The 19676-nt window shown below is 51.7% G+C and overlaps 2 protein-coding genes across 10 annotated transcripts in view; one reads left to right on the top strand and one right to left on the bottom strand.

Annotated features, from left to right (window-relative positions):
* ACSBG1 (acyl-CoA synthetase bubblegum family member 1) overlaps positions 1-4211 on the top strand; it is a 44234-nt gene extending 40023 nt beyond the window's left edge. For all 8 annotated transcript variants that reach the window (XM_027569404.2, XM_027569402.2, XM_027569401.2 and 5 more), the window contains 3 exons: positions 727-866; positions 1295-1541; positions 2886-4211. In XM_027569404.2, coding sequence (XP_027425205.1) covers positions 727-866; positions 1295-1541; positions 2886-2971 — 473 coding nt within the window. In that variant the 3' untranslated portion in view covers positions 2972-4211. The remainder of the gene's footprint in view (positions 1-726; positions 867-1294; positions 1542-2885) is intronic.
* Positions 4212-4352: 141 nt separating this feature from the next.
* Positions 4353-18881, bottom strand: IDH3A (isocitrate dehydrogenase (NAD(+)) 3 catalytic subunit alpha). 2 transcript variants are annotated; one of them, XM_027569406.1, is made up of 11 exons: positions 18785-18881; positions 15029-15091; positions 12508-12591; positions 11051-11165; positions 9657-9844; positions 9199-9332; positions 8415-8517; positions 8261-8325; positions 6905-6989; positions 6325-6477; positions 4353-5006 (listed from the first exon to the last, which is right to left on the bottom strand). In XM_027569406.1, exons 1-11 carry the CDS (start codon positions 18809-18811, stop codon positions 4923-4925), a joined length of 1101 nt encoding a protein of 366 aa, XP_027425207.1. In that variant the 5' UTR covers positions 18812-18881; the 3' UTR covers positions 4353-4922. The 2 variants fall into 2 exon arrangements, with proteins under 2 accessions (XP_027425207.1, XP_027425208.1); XM_027569407.2 differs by lacking the exons at positions 15029-15091; positions 18785-18881 and adding an exon at positions 13139-13779.
* Positions 18882-19676: the final 795 nt, after the last annotated feature.

The following is a 19676-nucleotide window of genomic DNA, read 5'->3' as shown; positions in this document are numbered from 1 at the left end:
CAGCTCCGAGAAGGGAGAGCCAGCGTCCCTGGAGGGGAGAGGGCTTCCTGCGGAGAACACGCGGTGTGTTAGGGGAGACGGGGGGCGCGTTGGGAAGGCGTATGCGAGGTGAGAAGCTCGTAGCAGGAGCTCTGGGGCTGTGCTGTGCTGCGCTCCCCCAGGCTCCTCCACCTCAGACAAGCCACCTAACCTCCCCATGCCTCAGGCCCCATCTGTACAATGGGCTTCTTCATAGGCCGGTGGTGAGTGTTCAGTAAATCACTGCACACGTAGGACTTAGCACAGCACCTGGCCCATGGTGAGTGCCAGGCGCCTGCCGGCTGGTGGCAGTTCAACTGCGGGACGATGGCAGCGTGTCTGGGGGCGATGGATGAGAAGTCTGAGCAGGCAAAGTCTTGGGAGGATGAGCAAAGGAGTGGGAGCCCTGAGTGAGCATTTGTGCTCCAGGAACTGCCACCATCCCCCAGCAGGTGTCCCCCAGCAGGTGTCCCACCCCAGCAGATATCCCCCAGCAGGTGTGTCCCCAGCAGGTGTCCCACCCCAGCAGGTGTCCCCCAGCAGGTGTGAGGTGCTTCTGAGGGCATGGCACTGCCCCCACCACCCCCAAGTATCCACAGTGCTGCCTGACGCTCCTGCCTCCAGGGGCTGGGGCCGAGGTTTGGGTCCTGGTCCAGCCCATTCACCTGGATTAAAACCTGTGCCGGGGGCCTGGCCCTGCCTCCCCAGAATTAATCATCACAGCTGGTGGAGAGAACGTCCCCCCTGTGCCCATCGAGGAGGCCGTGAAGATGGAGCTGCCCATCGTCAGCAATGCCATGCTGATCGGGGACCAGAGGAAGTTCCTGTCCATGCTGCTCACCTTGAAGGTGTGTCAGGGGTTCTGGCTCTAGGCGGGTGGGTGGTCTGTGGGTCTGGCCCAAGCAGAAGCCATGCTCGGCCAGGACACATCTACATCTCAAGACTTTATTCTGGGATAGCCTGTCGGCTACCTGCAACGGGGCAGGAAACACAATTGGTCACATGCTGCTGTGATGACCCATTATGGTCCAGCTCAGCCTGGCTCCCCAGGGTTGCAGCCCTCACTCCCCCGCTCAGATGCTCTGAGCCCAGGCTGCTGGACGGGTCTGGAAGGGTCCCTGTTCTAGCCCATGGTTTTATTGGCTGAGGTCCTGCTAGGTGCCCTTCCACCACAGGCCGTCTCTGAACAGAGCTTATGGTGACCCACATCCTCCAAGACCAGGGCTTGTGTCTTGTGGGGTGAGGCCTGGGCCTGGTCTGACCTCTGGCTTTTCAGTGTGTGCTGGACCCAGACACCTCCGAGCCGACGGACAGCCTAACTGAACCAGCTGTGGCCTTCTGCCAGAGAGTGGGCAGCAAAGCCACCACCGTGTCTGAGATTGTGGGCACCAAGGATGAGGCCGTGTATCAGGCCATTGAGCAGGGGATCCAGAGTGTCAACAGGAACGCAGCTGCCCGGCCCTACCACATCCAGAAGTGGGCCATTCTCCAGAGGGACTTCTCCATTTCGGGTGGAGAGTTGGGTAGGGTGTTTTTTCTTGCTTGTTTGTTCTCACTATTCAGGGGGCCGTGTGGGAGGGCAGAGGCCATGGCCGAGCCTAGGAGGAAGCCCAAGGCAAGCACAAAGCCACGGAGAGCCCCCTCCTTCTGGCGGGAGGACACAGTTGCCCGGTGTGCAGGCTTGCGCCCGGGGAAAGCCAGACGCATGCACTAAATGTGTGCTGGAGCCTATTAATTTGAACGTAGAACCTTTAACTTTGCTTTGACTGGGGGGCCATTTTCCCCTGAAATCACAGCAGGACCAGGAGGCAGACCCTAAAGCCCTGTTAGTGTTTGGGCTGGAGTCCCCTGGCTCTAGGGGCTCAGCTCACGTGCAGGTAAAGGAATGAAGCCCTTCTGGACCGTGGTCCACAAAGCCAGGAAAGGCCACTGGTGCAGCCCCAGCTGGGCGGAGGAAGTCACTCTTGGCTGAAGCATGTGGGGTGTTCGCGGCCAGGGGAGGCAGGAATGGCTTCTGGAATGGCCTCTGGCCCATGAGGCTGAAGCAGGGCACTGAGCTACCTGCAGAATGGAGCATGTCTGGTTGGCTGGTGCTAGGAGAGTGAAGGCAGGTGTCTTCTCTGACCAGCTTCCAGAGGTGACTTGGAAGTCTCCAGTTACGCAGCCAAGTGTATCAGGCCATTTGTGTTAGCGCAAAATGGCCTCGAGCTGCCCCCAAGGTGAATCAGAGCCCTTGCGGCCATGCTTTACAGGGAAGAACCAAGGCCAAGAACAGGAATTTGGGAAAGACCTCTCCCAGAGACCGCGTCAGACAAGGTGGCACACCCGGTCTGCCCCCAGCTGCTCGGGCAAGCAAAGCATAACGCTCCACGTCGTGTGCGTGGTCACAGGCCGCTCACCCATTAGCTACTGTTGTGTAACAAATTACCCCCAAATTTAGCAGCTTGACACAATAAGCATTTATTATCTTGACTTCTGTGGGTTGGAAATCCAAGGCAGCTTAGCTGGGTGGTTCTGGCCTGGGGTCTCGTGAGGTCACAGTCAGAACGTCAGTCGGATGGCAGTCACCTGCTCACCACGCGCATGTTGGCCAGAGCCTTGTCCTGAGGCTGCCTGCGTGCTCCTGGCAAGGTGGCTCGCCTGCCCCGGAAGGATCCGAGAGCCTGAGACAGAAACTGTAGTTCTGTGGGTTTGAGTGTGTGAGTCATCGATTCACCAGAAGGACAGAACAGAAAATACGCGGAGGATCAGAAATGGGTGCAGGATAAGGAAGGCGATGCCTCCTGGTCTTTCGCGATCCTCAGCACACACCTTCCCGGGCTTCTCAGCAGCCAGGCCTCACTCCCTCTTTCCAATCGCTCCTTCAGGTCCGACGATGAAGGTGAAACGGCTCACGGTTCTGGAGAAGTACAAAGACATCATCGACTCCTTTTACCAAGAGCAGAAGAAATAATCAGGGGCCATCCTCCCAGTTTCTGCTGAAGACGGCAGGCCTTTTGGAGGGTCATCCTGGGCTCCAGGTCCTCCTCGGTCTGGGCGCACGGATGCCCAGCAAGGCTGTGAGGTCTCCGTGTCTGGCCATGGCACTGGTGTCCACATTTACCGGGTCTATCACCAGCAGCCGCTGACGATTCCAGAAGCTTCACATGTGAATAGTTTTACTTTTAAGCATTGCTTTGTGTTCAGGTGACAAACGAGATCAGCTCTCCCCCTGGAAGTAAAGGGCAGGCTGCTGGCTCACGTGGGGGAGGGTGGAGAGGGATGGCCGGAGTTACTTGGCGCGCTGCAGGAGAGCCCATGGTCAGGCCGACCTCCTCTGGACCCATGGCTGCTGCCCACCCCGCCGTGCCAGCCCTGGGCGCTGGGCACCTCACACTTGCCGACTGACCTGAAGCTTAATAAAACCGCTGTTGCCTGTTTGTACTGTGATCTGAATATTAAACCATTTAACAGAATTGCCAGCAAGTACCTGATTTTTCTTGTCAGTTGAGCAGGCAGGCCAGGGAGTCGTGGGTATTGAACCCACGGGACCATGAGCCACGGGTGTGACCCTCCGCGTCCTGGAGCCCGCACAGCGCAGGACGGCGTTGAGGGGAGGCCGCTGTGAAAGGCGGCTCGCGCTAGCCCTGCACCCCAAATACGTAGCCTGTGACCTCAGACACGTCTCAGTCAGTTCTGGAATTCATTACTAGGGCGGATCGTTGGCGCGATCCAACAGAGCAGAGAAAGCCGCAGCCTGAACCAAGTCAAACACACGTTGAGACGTGAGTGGTGCCAAGCCTGAGAAAGCGTCCAGACAGGGATCCTCGCTAAGGAATCCTGTGCTCAGGGTGCGCTCTGCAAGGCCCACGGGTTCGCAATGCCATCCGGGGCGGGGGGGCAAGAAGAGGACAGGAGTCGCCGAAAATAGTGACTTGGGAGTCTGACATAAAGTGCAGTCGTGCTGGGGCGGCGGCGGGGGGGGGGCGGGGTCAGCGGCTGAGCCCTGGCCCCGCCGCAGGCTCATCTCTGGCCGGCGCCGCTGAGGTGGGACAGCAGGCAGTGACCCGGTGCCCTGGGGATGGGGCAGGCCAGCCAGCACCCCCAGCTCAACTGCAGCCAGAACCGAGGCGCTGGGGGCCCTGGGCGGCTACAGGCAGAGTGGACCACACGCGGCTGGCCCTGCGCCAGAGACGCCTCCCACTGTCCAGCAAAAAGCCCGCCCCTCCAGGCCATGGAAGCTCTGGCCAGCAACGGGGGTCTCCAGTAACAAAGTAACTAGACACACAAACCCACGTCTTTGTATCAAATATACTGCCTGTGTCTTATTAACAAAAATCACATCTCTCCTTACATAGTTCTTGAAGTCTTTATTCATACTCAGTAATTCACGTCGAAGGACTCACCTGCCTACTTCCCACATTGCTAAGTATGCCCTATTCACTGGTTTTGATCTGAACTTTCCAGGAAACCTCTCCTGTGCCCATTAGTTTTTTAAGAATATCATCTTTACTATCATGTCAATAATCTATTTTGTTTCTATTACATTTTTCATAAACCAAGGAAAACGGTTTTCTTTAAAAAGTTATGTTTTCTCTTATTAATTCTGTATCGTATTTACAGCTGAGGAAAAAACCGTTTTAACCAAAGTGTAAAATGATTAACATGGCAAACGATACAGTCCACTTAGAATTTACAAAAAACATATACGGGATAGACACAGAATAAATAAAACAAGCACTTGGGGAAAGTCCTCTGAAAGCAGGCCTAGGGACGTCCCCCGCAGCCTCTGCACAGATTTTGTTCAGAAAAGGCCACGTCTAAAAGTGTACTGTCGGGAAAGAAGCGAACCAAACGTGTGCGCGATGGGAGGTGCCCGTGGCGGCCGGTGGGAGTGACGCCCACAGGCACCACTCACAGGAGCCTCAATCTAAATCTCGTACTCGACGACAGATCTCCTCCGTGAAGTCGGAGCATTTTGCGTTGCCTCCGAGATCTTTCGTTAAGCTCTGGGAAAAGAGAAAAGCAAAGAGAAAATGCACCCACACGCTAGAGCCAAGCCAGGCTGTATTTACAGAGAGCCCCCGAGCACGTCCAGCACCCCCCGCCCAGAACGACCAGGGTCCAGTTAGCGCAGCCCCCGAGCACGTCTGGCACCCCCCGTCCAGAATGACCAGGGTCCAATTAGCGCGGACGAACACGCTGGAGAGGACAAGGCGCTCTGAAGACAAAATGGAGGAGGGAGGCTTTCCAAAATTCTCCCTCTGTCCGTACAGTAGACCCTAAGATTGATTATGGACATTTAAACAAACCATAAATCCCTTGGGGAATTTTTAAAGTTGAGAAAACGTACTCTGACCTATTTTGGAAGCTGAGAAACAAATTTAAGGTAATATTTGAATCACGTGGGGCCTGACTCATGAGCTAGAGATCAGGAGGCCCACACTGCACCGAGGCGGCCCGCCAGGCACCCCTGAATCACTAGCTCTCCGACTCTCCTCCTTAGAAGAGAAATTCTCCCACCCGGCCCCCGGGTCCTCCAACAGCGTACCCTCCCTTCACTCCCAAAGGGACCCCAAAACACTTGGTTCTCCCGTCCCACTGTGTCCCGACAATTCCAAGGGCCACCGAGGACTTGAGGCAGCACTCTCTCCAAACAGATGCTATGCCTTTGCAGCCTCGCTCTCTGCCTGCGCACAGAACAACGAAGCTGGGTTTGAGCCAGACTGTGAGCCCCGGCCACCCCGGAGGAGCTGTGGGACCTTGGACGAGTCAGTCAGTCTCTCTGTGCCAGGTTCCCTCACCTGGCAAAGGGGGTTAGTCGTAGCATCTACTTCACAGAGCAGCAGAGATTTACAGAGATGATGTGCATGAAGAACATAAAGTCACCCAACATTTAGTTTATCAGCCACGATGATTCCTTTTATGAACGTGCTTTGCTTTCACAACACACGTGGAGCACGTCTCCGCACATCTGATCCGGCCCTGCCGCTCGATTCTCTGGCCCCGCAGCCTGGACCTTAGCTCCCCTCGCGTGTTAAGACTCCGCAGGCTTTATCACACGCACCACACAGGTTTGCTGGCGGGGAGGAGCAGGGACCTGACCCTGGTTTTGCACTGACAACAGGACACCGAGGCCTCACTGACTCTGGCCCCGAACCGCGGCTCCTCCTAAAGCACACGGGTGTCTCTGGGTTAGTGCTTCCTAGCCCCTGCCACGACGGAACGCACAGCTCCTCTCTCCATAGAGCGGACCCACGTGTGCTCGGGGAGCCAACGACTGCTGCCTTCACCCAAACACAATGTGTGCAAGACGATGACCCAAACCTTTCCATCCTTAATTGTGGCAAAGCACGCAGCCTCAACCCTCGCAGCGTGGTCAAAAAGCCCCATGTGGCGCAACATCATCACAGCGCTGAGCAGGAGGGCCGTGGGGTTGGCCATGTCCTTGCCCGCGATGTCCGGGGCGGTGCCGTGAACCTACCGGAGGAACACAAACATGGTCAGAGGGACCGCAAACAGCCCTCTCCTGGGGACGCTGCGCCCTGTCACGTCTCCTCATTCATCAGACATGGGGTCAGGAAGTAAAGCCTCAGAAAAACCAAGAGCCAAAACCATGGGGGGAAAGTGCAAAAACACGGGCTAACAATCCTTTCCAGCTTCTGATAAGATGTAACTGAGGAAGGACACATAATAAATAATGATACAAAATAAAAAAGGGGGAAATGAATAAATAAACCAAGCTTATATAAAAAAACCTAAAGAAAGCATCATTTTATTTCGACTCCTGGGAAAACTCAACAGCTGAACCACATTCGTGCAGATAACCCCATCCTGGGCCCTCAGGCCATTCCTATGTGAACGCCACTTCCCACGTCACCCAGGTCCTTACCACTCAGGTCCTTACCGACTCGAAGATCGCAACCCCATTGGCTCCAATGTTGCCACTTGGTGTCACACCAAGACCTCCAATCAATCCCGCACACAGGTCACTGGGGGCAGAAAAACATTTCAAAGGGTGTTTTGAAAAAATGAAACACCTCACTCAGACTTTGGATTTTATTTATTACTTTTTAAAGATTTTATTTATTTATTTGACAGAGAGAGAGAGCACAAGCAGGGGGAGCAGCAGACAGAGGGAGAAGCAGGCTCCGCACTGAGCCAGGAGCCAGACACGGGGCTTGATCCCGGGACCCTGAGATCATGACCTGAGCTGAAGGCAGACACTTAAATGAGCCACCCAGCGCCCCAGACTTTGGATTTTAAATACCACTCTCTGCCAAAGGGAACCAGGGCTCCTTGGAGAAATGGCTGATCTGGGACCACAGTTAGAAAAACCCAGGATGGGCCGGAGGCAGCTTACTGTGCCAGAAAGCAGACGGTCGGCCGTGTCCAGGACATGACAGCTCAAACGGACGCACACTGGCTAATATAAATGACGGCTGTGACGGACAGAACTCACGGTTATACCCACGAGTCAAACTGACGTAAGGACACAAATCAATGAGAGAAGGGAAGCTGATCCTCGCAGCCGAGTACCGACTAACAGATGTAGAAGGAATAATGGCCAACTTCGTGTATGTGGTTGGGGAGGACACCAGGAGGAGGAAGGCAGGGCGAGGGGAAGAGAGGCAGAAGTAACGTTAGCAGGGGTGGGCTGGGGGGGCCGGGGACACAGGAGTTCCTTGTACCATCTTGCAACTTTTCTGTAAGTCGTTTACAGAAAATTTCTTTTACAGAAATTATATCAAAAGTCACAAAAATTTTGTAAAAATGACCACCCACTTGGGGGGCCTGGGGGGCTCAACGGGTTGGGCGTCTGCCTTTGGCTCTAGTCGTGATCCCAGAGTCCTGGGATCGCGCCCCACATCCAGCTCCCTGCTCAGCCGGGAGCCTGCTTCCCCTCTGCCTGCCGCTCTCCCTGCTTGCACTTCCTCTGTCAAATAAAATAAAATCTTAAAAAAAACAAAATGACCCACCCATTAGCTACACATAGTAACACACTGAAATCAATCAACCAATAAAACATCTCAGAATGGGAAAAGGGACGAATCATTAGAGGACAACAGCCCAGGGCCAATTTGGCAAATTAAACGAATCACCCATCCAACATGTGATCATGGACATTACCACCCAAATCACCAGGATCCAACTCCTACCACACACGCTATACTTTTTAATATTCGAATGAAACTTCTTAAGCCACATTCATTTCAGGACATTTATAAATAAATTATAGACTACAGGGTATAGCTGGACTCACCTAAGGATGTCTCCATACAAATTTGGCATAACAAGAACATCAAACTGGGACGGATCCTGGACCATCTGCGAGGAATACACACTGTGTGTTTAGCCATCAGCCGCACCCGCGACACGCCACAGAAGGCAGCAGGTAGGCAAGCATTTATACTTACATTCAGACACACTGTATCAAGGTACATCTCATTAAATTTAATATCTTTACAGTTTTCAGCAACTTCCCTGCATTTTTGCAGAAAAAGCCCATCTGACATTCGCCTGTATTTAATCAAATAAAAATGGTTGAAAGACTTGCAGAAAGAAAAGGATCAAGTCAAAGAGTAAAGTTGAAGAAATGTTAGTTCCAGAAGCCCAGATGTCTGATTTCAATCACAGTAAAATTATTTTTTAGGCAGTTAATTAAACGCAAACTGAAAATGTTTTGGGATATCTCTGGAAGCACAAAAAGGGCATAAAAATGTAAAATATCTGATCAAAATAAGGACTTATTTTTAATGGTTTTGTCCAGCAAAAACGAAGAAATATCTATTAATAAGAAAATGTTAAAACTGACTCATTTAAATGGTTGTACCGCTGGACACGCTCAAGCGCTTTCGCTGCACATCCAGAGATGCCTTCAGCAGACTGGGGCAAGCAGGAGGTGCACCGCCAAGCCCCCGGACGGCCCCTGGCACGCGGCCGTGTCAGACACACTCCCCTGGTCGACTTGGACAGCATAAACGCGCCTGCCCTTTGACCTGGGTGGCTTCCTCGGCTAAGCAGTCACAGCATCTGGGGATCTGGTCTCCAGTGCCCTGCTCTGATGACGCCCAGTCCCTCCTGCCCCTCCAATCTGCTCACAGACGGAGATGCCTGACCCACTGACCGGGGAAAAGAGAGGGACGCTGGGTCGCTGCTGCCCCCGACAGCAAGCGGGGCTCCGGCCCGGCCAGGACTCACATGATGTTGGCTTTGTGCACGGCCGTCACGTTGCTCCGGTGGTTGTTACGGGCGTACTCGAAGGCAAACTCCGCGATGCGCCTGCTCGCCTCCTCGGTGATGAGCTTGATGCTCTGCACGACCCCGTCCACGATCTGAGGGAGAACGGGTCCTGCCTCACGGGACTGGCCGGTGCTGGGCCCCGGGCAGTGAGGACACACCGCCACGTGGGGCGTCGCGGGGGTGAGTATCAGCAGCCCCAGCCCCAGGAGGCAGGAATCACAAGTCCCACTGCACGGATGACAACTGAGGTGCAGAGATGGCCACCTGCCCAAGAACACGCCTGTGAGGTGGGAGATTCACCCGCCTCAGGCCCGGTCGCGGTGAGCCGTCTCGGAGAGCCGTTCCCAACGACCGGGAATCAGGACGCCTGTCCCAAGTGCACAGAGACAACCCAAGTGCGAATCAAACGAACATACCACGTGCTCGATGCCGCTGTATTCTCCTTCTGTGTTCTCCCGAATGGTGACGATGTTTACGTCAGTGTAAGGGGTTTTATAGCCCTCGATCGAGACGCACGGCCGGACATTTGCATAAAGGTCAAATGTTTTCCGGAGCAATAAATTCATAGATGGGTGACCAGCCGCTATTGGGGTCTTTAAAGGGCCTGTGGTAAAGAAAAGCACCCAGATGACAATGGGATACATTCTGGGTTTTCTTCTTCTTCTTTATAAACACAAGTACAGAATGTTTCCTTGAAATTCCAATTTTTCCTTGTTTCACTTTCCCACTGGAGCTTAGTTAGGATGAGAAGTAGCCATGTGACATGTGTACCATGCACGCTTATGAACCGGGAGACGTCATTCAGCGTGTGCTCCCAAGCCACCCACTGACCCACTGGGGCCGCAGCGCAGAAGGCGTCTGTCTCTGACTTTACCCTCTCCCCGATTCAAACAAAGGAGGAAGAATCCCCTGGAAGCTGTCTGGAACATTACTGCACTCCTTAGTAACACCGTGCACCTCCCGGGGGAGGACCAGGCTTGGCAGTATCTGACCCTCACCACCACCCATGCGGTAACAACACTCTTGCTGTTATTTAAAAGTGAACGGAAGGGGCACTGGGTGGCTCAGTCAGTGAAGTGTCTGCCTTCGGCTCGGGTCATGATCTTGGGGTCCTGGGATCGAGTCCCGCGTTGGGCTCCCTGCTTCTCCCTCTGCCCCTGACCCTCCTGCCCCTGTTCATGTTCCCTCTCCCTTTCTAATACATAAAATCTTTAAAAAAATAAAGTAAAATAGAATAAAAATGAAGGGAAAAAAAACAAAAGCAAGAGTAAGAAACTGGCCCAAGCCTCCCAGTGGTACGTGGCACAGATGAGATTCAAACTTGCATCTGTCTGCACTTACAGCCGGTGCTGAATGGGAATCAGGCATATGCTCACATTTTGAATCATGACTTGAAGCATATATTAATTAAAATGAGAATAAAAACGTGCAAAGTGTACAAAAGATAAATCTAGGTGAACATAAAATATAACTTTCATTTGACACTGGCCAGTAATCCTTTAATGTTCTTCCTGGAGAAAAACACGTCCCAAGTGAAAAACCACCTCACCATGAGTAAGCTGCTTCATGTGGGGTGTACAACGTAAGGTGCAGAGAAGGCGAACCTCTATGTGGTACGCCTGAAACTAAGGTAACAGTGTGTGTTAGCTACACTCCAGTAAAAAAATTCTGAAAAAAGAAAGAAAGAAGTTGCCTCATAGAGGATGGTTTTATTTTAACACGGTCAGGCTTTATTTTAGCTCAAATGTATCATAACCTTTCAAAATTAACACCTATAGCAGAAATCCACAATTGCCACCATATGCACTACCTTTCAAGCCCATCTTGTTCTTATCCATGGACTCTTTGGCTTCGGGAGGGATCATCCACTTTCCTCCGGGCCCTTGAACGGCGGTAACATTCCGCTCCTCCCACTGAATGGGCGCCTAGATGCCGTGACACAGAGCACAGTGAGCCGCAGAGGCGCTGGTGTGACCCACACGCACACTACAAGGACAAACGTCTTCAACTTTGGGTGAACTGGTGAAAGCATACAATAAAGGTCCAGAAAGTTCCTGGCACTCGAGATGAGATGTCATTCCCTGATGCACCCAGAGGGCCTCTCTGCCGCTACCCTGTCCAGTCCGCACCAGGTTGCCACCTGCCCACTTGTTTTTCTCACAACTCTTACCGTGGCTAAAATAAGAATAGCACAAGGAGAGGAGAAATACGGTGGGCGGAAACACCAGAGTACTGACATGGGCGTGAGCCTAGAAATCATACGCTAAGTGAAGGAAGCCGATCGTAAAAGACCACGCAGTAGAAGACTCTATTCATACAAGTGTCCAGAAGAGGCCAATGTGTGGACACAAAGTAGACGAGTGGTGACCTAGGGCCGGTGGAGGGAGGGGTGGGCTGAGGGGGCTGGGGGCTGGGCAGCGAGTGCTAACGAGGGTAAGGTTTCTGTTTGGGGGGTGAGAATGGTCTAAAATTAGATCGCAAGGCTGGCCGCACAACTCTGAGCATGCACTGAAGACCACGGACTTGGACCTCACACGGCAAACCAGCAAACCGTGCAGCGTATCAGCTGTATTTCAGTAAAGCTGTTTAAAAACAGTCCAGTCCCAGATACAGTCCATAAGCCATGCAGGCATACGCCAGAGTCCCCTCCTTCCCTGTATGTGCCCCGACAGCCGGCACGGTGGGCGCCGACCAGGCGGAGGCAGGTCTTTCTCCACCGGGCGCTTACAGCAGGTGACCAGTCATACTGGCTCTCTGCGCAGTCTGCCACTGGAGAGGCATCAGCCCCTCCACAGGACTGGAGCTTACAAAAGCTGTGTATGTGCGGTTCAAACCCCACTCCAGTCTTCATCTTACAGGAGAGCATGGGACTTTGCCTAGCATCTCAAGGGCGATCAAACAAAGCCCAACTTTCCTGTATTCCCCAAACAAAAAGGTTTTAAAGTAGCTACTGCATGAAGACTGGGCTATTAGAATAACTGTCCCTCATGCTTGATGGTAATACCACATCGGGATTTTTTTTTAATCTTTCAAAATCTCCTAGATGGTTTTGTGAAATATCAGTTCTAGTCTTGCTGGCAGGAGACAGGAAATGAGGCAGGCAGGGGACTGGCAGGGCTAAGCCCTGCGCGGCACTGAAGTCAGGGTAGTGGAGACGGCCAACACCTTCCGCTTCACACAAGTTGTCCTAAGGGGACACAGACTCCAACTACCCGAGAAATGTTCTCTACAAATTATGATGAAAGGTGTTTTTTTAAACACACTTACTTTGGCAGCATCAAAAATCTTCATAACCGCAGCTGAGATCTCAGGGCCAATACCATCTCCTGGAATTAAAGTGACTGTCTGAACCTGAGCATAAGAAATCACCAAAGAGGACAGTAAGGATTAATTTTTGAAGGTTTGGAAAGAATATCACTGACAGAGAAATCCAGCTCATGGGGGGGGGGGGTGCTCAAGAAGACCCGAGGGCTGGGGCACCCGGGGGGCTCAGTTGGTTGAGCGTCTGCCTTCGGCTCAGGTCATGATCCCAGGGTCCTGGGATCGAGCCCCACATCAGGCTCCCTGCTCCGTGGGAAGCCTGTTTCTCCCTCTCCCACTCCCCCTGCTTGTGTTCCCTCTCTCGCTATCTCTCTCTGTCAAATAAATAAATAAAATCTTTAAAAAAAGAAGACCCGAAGGCCTTCAGGAAAAGAGACATCCCTCCAAGAGCTCACCAAAACGGAGGCAAGACCCAAGAGACTCTACTCTTCACCTGAGTTGAGGCTCTAATAAATAATGCTCTTTAGATAAAACAAAAGTAAACTACAATTGATATTTTTTTTGACAAGCTACAAAGAGACCCATTAATTCAAGTCTATGAAGCCAAAGAGAACAAATTTCCACAAGGTTCTCTCACTGGAATTCAGAGGGTTTCCCATGAAGGCAACTGCTCTCCTCTCCACCGGGATCCTGGAAAGTTAGGTCCTCACCCAACTGCTCAGGCTTAAAAACCCCTTTCAGACACGTTCCCAGAAGACTGCTGCAGTCTGTTCTAGAACTCAGAGAACACCAGACTTCCAATCACAAGGAGGTCCCCGCTTTCCTGAGCCCCTCTGTGACATCCACTCCTCAATGACAAGTACCATCAAGGGGAGCCCCGCAGAGTTTGTGTGTGGCCTACAAGAACAGCAAGTGTGGTCACGCCTGCAGAGAAGGACAGGGGTGTTTCTAATGTGAGGCCAGGGCTTTATCACAAAGACTTCAAACAATCAAGCCAGCATTTCAAACGTAGAAATAAAAATGTGTAAAGGCAAGTGATGACGGGACTTTCAGGAGTTAATTCAGAACCGCTCCCCCCACTTGGAGACCGTTAAGTGTCATTATCTGGGGACTTTCTCTCACCAGGAATTCTGGCCGGACAATGGTCCCTGGTCTTTTGCCTTCCACTGATACTCACTGAGCAGGTAGCCTAATTATTTCTGAATTTCTCTGTATTACTGAATAAATCTTTTAAAAACTTAGTTCCTCTTCTTCTTTCTTTCAAATATAACCCCCTTCCCACCAGGCAAAAATCTTTACCAAATGGACAGCTTAAATCATAGCAGAGAGCAATGATCATCCCATCAGCCCTCAGAGCGTGTTTGAAATGCTAGCGTGGCCAGCCGGGCGCTTCAAGTGTGAGCCTCGTTCTGCGTCTTTTGCACAAGCAGAGCCAAAAGAACGCTTTGGCTTCTTCTTCCTGTTCTCCCAACACGTAATAATAAATGTCATCAGGCCACCAGAAGAATCTACTTTTCTTCCACAGTATAGAAAGTCAGTGGGGAAAAAAAGAGGTACAACGGTCTTATAAATCCCTCCTAGAGTAAGACATTATATGGGAGTAGAGGAATTATGAAATCCAAATCAGATTCTATAAGAAGGGGGTAAAATAAAAACAAATAGGAAGTCACTGACCCACAGTCTTAGAATGCTCTAAAAATGTGGTATCAGCTTCTAACGCACAGAATTCTAATGCTGGGAATTCTAAAAGCAGCAGATTTAATAAGAAATAGGAGATCCACTATCATGTCTACAAAGACTGCATAAGGACGTGTGAGCCCATACGGCTCAGACAAGTTTGAGGCATTCCTAACAGCGGTCAATCTACTGTTTTTAGGGAAGCTCACAAAATAAAAATGCAAAGCAGGCTTTGAAGCTTCTCAACAATTCTCTCTGAACTTGTACAAGTTTTGAAAAAAACTGTCTTACCAAAATGAGATTTCGAAGTGAAGTAACAGGCTCAAGGGTGATTTCTATTTTTAACCAGGCTACTTTAAGACATTAATGTGACAGGCTTACAGAGCCAGCTGTAACATAATTCTTTTTTTTTTTTTTTAATATATTCAGTCTTTTTTTTTTTTTAAAGATTTTATTTATTTACTTGAGAGAAAGAATGAGAGAGAGAGAGAGAGAGAGAGCACATGAGAGAGGGGAGGGTCAGAGGGAGAAGCAGACTCCCTGCTGAGCAGGGAGCCCGAGCAGGGAGCCCAATGCAGGACTCGATCCCGGGACTCCAGGATCATGACCTGAGCCGAAGGCAGTCGCTCAACCAACTGAGCCACCCAGGCGCCCTGTAACGTAATTCTTAAATGTGCAAGTGATCCGATGGATTTATGCGTGTTAGCCATAACTTAAATATCCAGCATAAGTATGACAAGTTTTCCCTAATTTTAAATAAATGGCGACAAAAAAACTATGTAATAAATGTGTTAGAGCATCTTTCTTGAGAAACTTCTAAAAGGAAAATAAAAGATGTAATTATACTCACACCACCAGCAAAACCTCTGGTCACCTGTTTTTGGTTGTGGAATGCCCCCAGCAGCCGAGAGACCTACATCAATATCAATAAAAAAATGTCATGCACAGAATTAAACCACATATAGTGAGGAGTAGGGATGAGGCCATTTCTGAAGGCTGATGATGCTGCAAATTTGCACACATATATTCAGGAACTTCTACGAATATCTGTCTCATGTATTAGCTCAATGTGACAAGGTATCTCAGATTTGAAAACCTAAATATCTAGTTTATCTCTGCTTTGAAATTTAAGTACTATATATTTTAAAATTTGATTTGACGAATATGTTGTCAAAAAATGTTGAAGGCGGAATGAAACTATCCCTTTTTAGTTCAAACACTGGACTTTCCTCAGATGATCTGGAAGATTTTATATCAACATTATTGACTACTGTGTCAATTTGGGGGAAACACATCCTCTAAGAAAACTATCACTAATTTTAGAGCTGGAAGGGTCCTTAAAAATTCCAGAGCCCAACTCACTCATTATACAGGCAGAGACATCGGTGTTTCATGGGTCAGGATTTGCCTGCAGCCACAGGGTGACCAGAGACCAGAATTCAGGTCTCCTGACTCCTAGTCCAGTGTTCCTTCAGTTACACACTGTGCCTACTCTTCTCCCGTGAATATTTAGTAATTACACTTATTAGAATAACAAAAATCTAACGAAGTTTATTTAATACCATTGACACCTGGGTCATACAGAATGAAGATTTTACTTATTTTTTCTGATAAGTAATGACACGGTCATTAACAATAATGACATGGTCATTATGTAATTGTTAATTGCCAGGAAAGGGGAGGCAGAAAAGAGAAAAGTGACCCCCTAACTCCACTAGCCCAAGATGTTACCACTGGGATAGTGGTTTCCACTCAACACTATCAGACACTAGAAACAGAAATCTGAAAAGGTTACTTTGAACTTTAATAACTGAGTCGTTGAAAACTGGTACAAAGTCCTATTAAGAAATTGGGTACATAGACCAAAGGTACTAAAATTCATTACAAATTATAAACGTAACTTCTTTTCACGCTAGATACATAAGCAAAAATACATTTGTTATATGCCGCCTTAGTCTTCCTTTCTGGGGACCGTTCTCATAAGGCCCGACACTTTGCTGTCACACTAGCATCTACTAGAGACACCAACCAACAGCCAAGCAGGTGTGAATGAACTGTACTCCCTAACCTGGCATCTACAGTCATCTCTCTGGACTGAAAATAAAAAACAGGGCCAGACTCAAAAGGACACTCTATGCCAAAACCACCGGCAAAAATCTTAATCCTAGAACATGATTCATCCACGGACAGATGGGCTGCTGGAAGAGAGGCCGTGTAAAAGCTACTCGGTGACAGGAACATTGTAAAATTTGCACGAGTGCTTCTGCCCACCCCAGCCGAGAGAGAGGGGCAAGACATTCATACAAAACAGGACCATGTCTTTGTGACAAAAGACGCAACAAACAAGCGATTTCAAATGTCAATCCACAAGCACAAAGATTTTTATGTTTTATTCACTGTTGGATCTCCAGTGCCTACAACAGCACGGGGCTCACAGGAGGTGCTCAATGAGTATTTTCTGGAGAAACACAAGCCAGCCTCAATAATCTCTTTTATCTGACGAATCCCCATCCCAGCAAACATCTTTAATACTTGTGACGATTTTCTCTACCAATCAGTCTGGTCCATGTTTGTCATCTCTCCCACGTGGTCTTACAATAAGGCAGTATACATCTAAGTCATTAAAATGACCCAGAACTGTACATAAAATGAGATTTTTTAAAGGCAGAGACTGTCTTGTACTTTATAACGTGCCTGTACATACATTACATTATGTTATCTCTATTACACCTGGAGAGGTAGGTATTAGTGGCCCTTTTCAGATAAGGAGACTAAGGCCAGGCTCACAGAGCATGAACTGAACTTCTGACTTCAGGTCCTGGGCCATCGGAATCCACGGTTCCCCATTTCCTTTATTACCTTCATGATCTAACTTAAAAACATATAAATACAATGTTGGATGTATGGCAGGTACTCACTAATAAATATTTGCTGCTGGGGAGCTGGCTCATAATTACAGCATTTTAGAATCAGAAAGGTCTTTAGAAACCTAGTATTTTCTCTAAATAATGTTTTTTAGAAAAAAAATTTTAAGCTGCAGACCACTTTTTCAAATTAAACCCTACATGGAACCCCAGTAGAGGAACTGCTCTGATTGAAACATCAACCCAGCATCCCCAGCATCCTGGGGCATGGGGCTGAGGCACCTTCTGCTCCAACCCCTAAAGGGAAAAACGGGCCCCACAGAGGTCCCGTGATGGCCAAGGGCCACACGGGAGTCCGTGACAGGGGAGAACCTCATCTGATTCCACAGCCCAACACTTTCTGAACACCCACTATGTGATTTTTTCTTGCAGTCCACACTACAGGCAAAGCAAGTCGACCCGCACATCCATTATCAACAGTGCTGCTTTAGACCACCTCTGAAGGCTCGACGGACCTACCAAAGATGAGTCAGGTATTAAGTGGGGTGAACTCCGTGATGAAAGGTTTGATTTCTGCTGAGACAGTGGCACAGAAATCGCTTTACCTTCAGGAGCAAATGTGGCAGAATAGTGACCATCACTCACTAAGCCAGGTCTGGAGGGGGTAACGAGGCAGAACCCACTTACTGAGGCCCAAGAACCAGTCTGCTCGTGACTGCAGATAAATGTACTGAATGCTGGCAAAGCCTCAGATTCGTGTGCTCCTTCTGCATGTACTAATGCTTTCACATTACTGCATTTAATCCTCAAACAACTCTGTGAGGCAAGCATAGATATTCTACAGACCGGCAGACAAAGCTGAGATGTAAAGTAATGTGCTCAAGGTTACACAGCCAATCAGTAGCATCTCCTGGGATTCAAACCTAGATCTCCTGGTGTAGGCTTCCAGCGTAGAGCTCTTTTCACTAAATGACAGTGATCTGAGATGCTCTTTAAGCTCAAAGCAAAGGAGAAACATAGCACCAAATTTTACTAAAAAAAATAAAATAAAATAAATGGAATTGCTTACGGTAGATTTCTAGGGGGCCTTTCGGGAAGCTCAACAGGAGACCCGAGGGCCTACTTTTCCCCGTGCCTGTTATTTGTGTGTGACCTTGGCTACGAGTAGGGAGAATGGGACTGAGAACTAGGAAGCAGGACACCTGGGGGCAGCCCCCACTTCCGACCCCGACTCCCCGCGTGACCTTGAGCGGCAGCGTCTGCAAGACGCGAACCCGGGAACTGCAGGGGGCCCTGACGCCCCTTCCAGCTCCGGCTCCGGCCCCGGCCCTAGCTGTCAAGGGCAGCGACAGCTCTCCTCGAGGTCGCGGGGTTCTCCCCAGTGACAGGGCGGGGGACTGGGTTAGGATGTCCCGGGGGCCGGGGGACCCGCGCCGTCCGATGGCGGGCCCGGGTGTCCCCGCGAGCCCCGCGGCGCCGGCCCTGCCGGCCGAGCCCGGGACAGCCCCTCCCCCGCCACCCTCCGGCCCCGCCGGCCGCGCTCGGGTCCCCCCCCCCCACTCCCGCCCCGGCGCGAGGCGCAGGTCCAGCCCCGGCGCGGCGCTCGCGGGCACACCCGGGCCCGGCCGTGACCTTGGCCCCGCCTCAGGCGCCGCCGTCTGGGCGCAGGGCCGCCCGCACAGTCCCCGTCCGCCGAGGCCCGCGCGGCCCGCCCGCAGCACACCCGCCGGCCCGGCTCTCACCTTGGAGATCCACGCGGGCCCGGCCATCGCGTCCCTCCTGGCGCCGCGACGACAGCAGAGACAGCAGTGCGCAGTCGCGCAGTCCGGACTGGAGCCCCGCCCACCGCGGAACCACGCCCACACCCAGGCCCCGGCCCGGAGCCCCGGCCCCGCCCCTGCCTGGTCCCGCCCTGGACGGCCGCCGTCTCCGCTGACCAATCGCCTGGCTCCCCTCTCAGTCACGTGCAGAGGCGCGACCCGGAAGCCCCCGGGAAGGCCCTGTCCCCTCCTCCCGGCTACTGCAGTGCCGGGGCTGGCGGGACGCGGTGGCTCCCCGCAGTTTGCGACCTCGTGCAGGTACGGGGACGGCTCGCTCACTTCACAGATGCTTGTTGTGGTGTGACAGCGTCACCGACGTGTGGCCCCAGAAGTCCGGCGGGCTGTAGTGAGCGCTGGGTCCGGTCCGACGCGGCCCGGCGGACCCCGGCGTGGGGCGTCACGGCCGGCGCGGGCGAGGCTGCCCGCGGTGCGGGGACGCGCGGGTGCCGGAGGCGCTGGGGGGGGGGCCTCGTCCCAGAGCGGGGTGGCCGGGGGAGCCTCGTCCCGGGGGACCCGGGGGCCGCGGCGACTTGCAGTAGGCCTCCCCTGCCCGCCGTGCAAGGTGATGGTTAGGTGAGAAATGACGCCCAAGGCCTTCGTGAGCTAAAACAACCAACCGCAGCTACGCCTGGCTGTCGTTGGGCCTGGCCGTCCGGCCTTGAAGGGTCCACAGACCCTCCCTCCGTCCCCTCCAGGCGCGCCCTGCCCTGCCCCGCCCCCACCAGCCCTCCTTCCCTCTCACAGGACCGCCCTGGCTCCCGAACTCCCGGCTCTCTCTCCCGGTCACCTCTCACCAATGTCTATTTTCAGCCAT

The sequence above is a fragment of the Zalophus californianus genome, chromosome 6 (assembly GCF_009762305.2).
Source record: "Zalophus californianus isolate mZalCal1 chromosome 6, mZalCal1.pri.v2, whole genome shotgun sequence".
In the NCBI taxonomy this organism is placed as follows: domain Eukaryota; kingdom Metazoa; phylum Chordata; class Mammalia; order Carnivora; family Otariidae; genus Zalophus; species Zalophus californianus.
The sequence above is the reverse complement of the archived record's forward strand: the minus strand, read 5'-3'. Positions and strand labels throughout refer to the sequence as shown.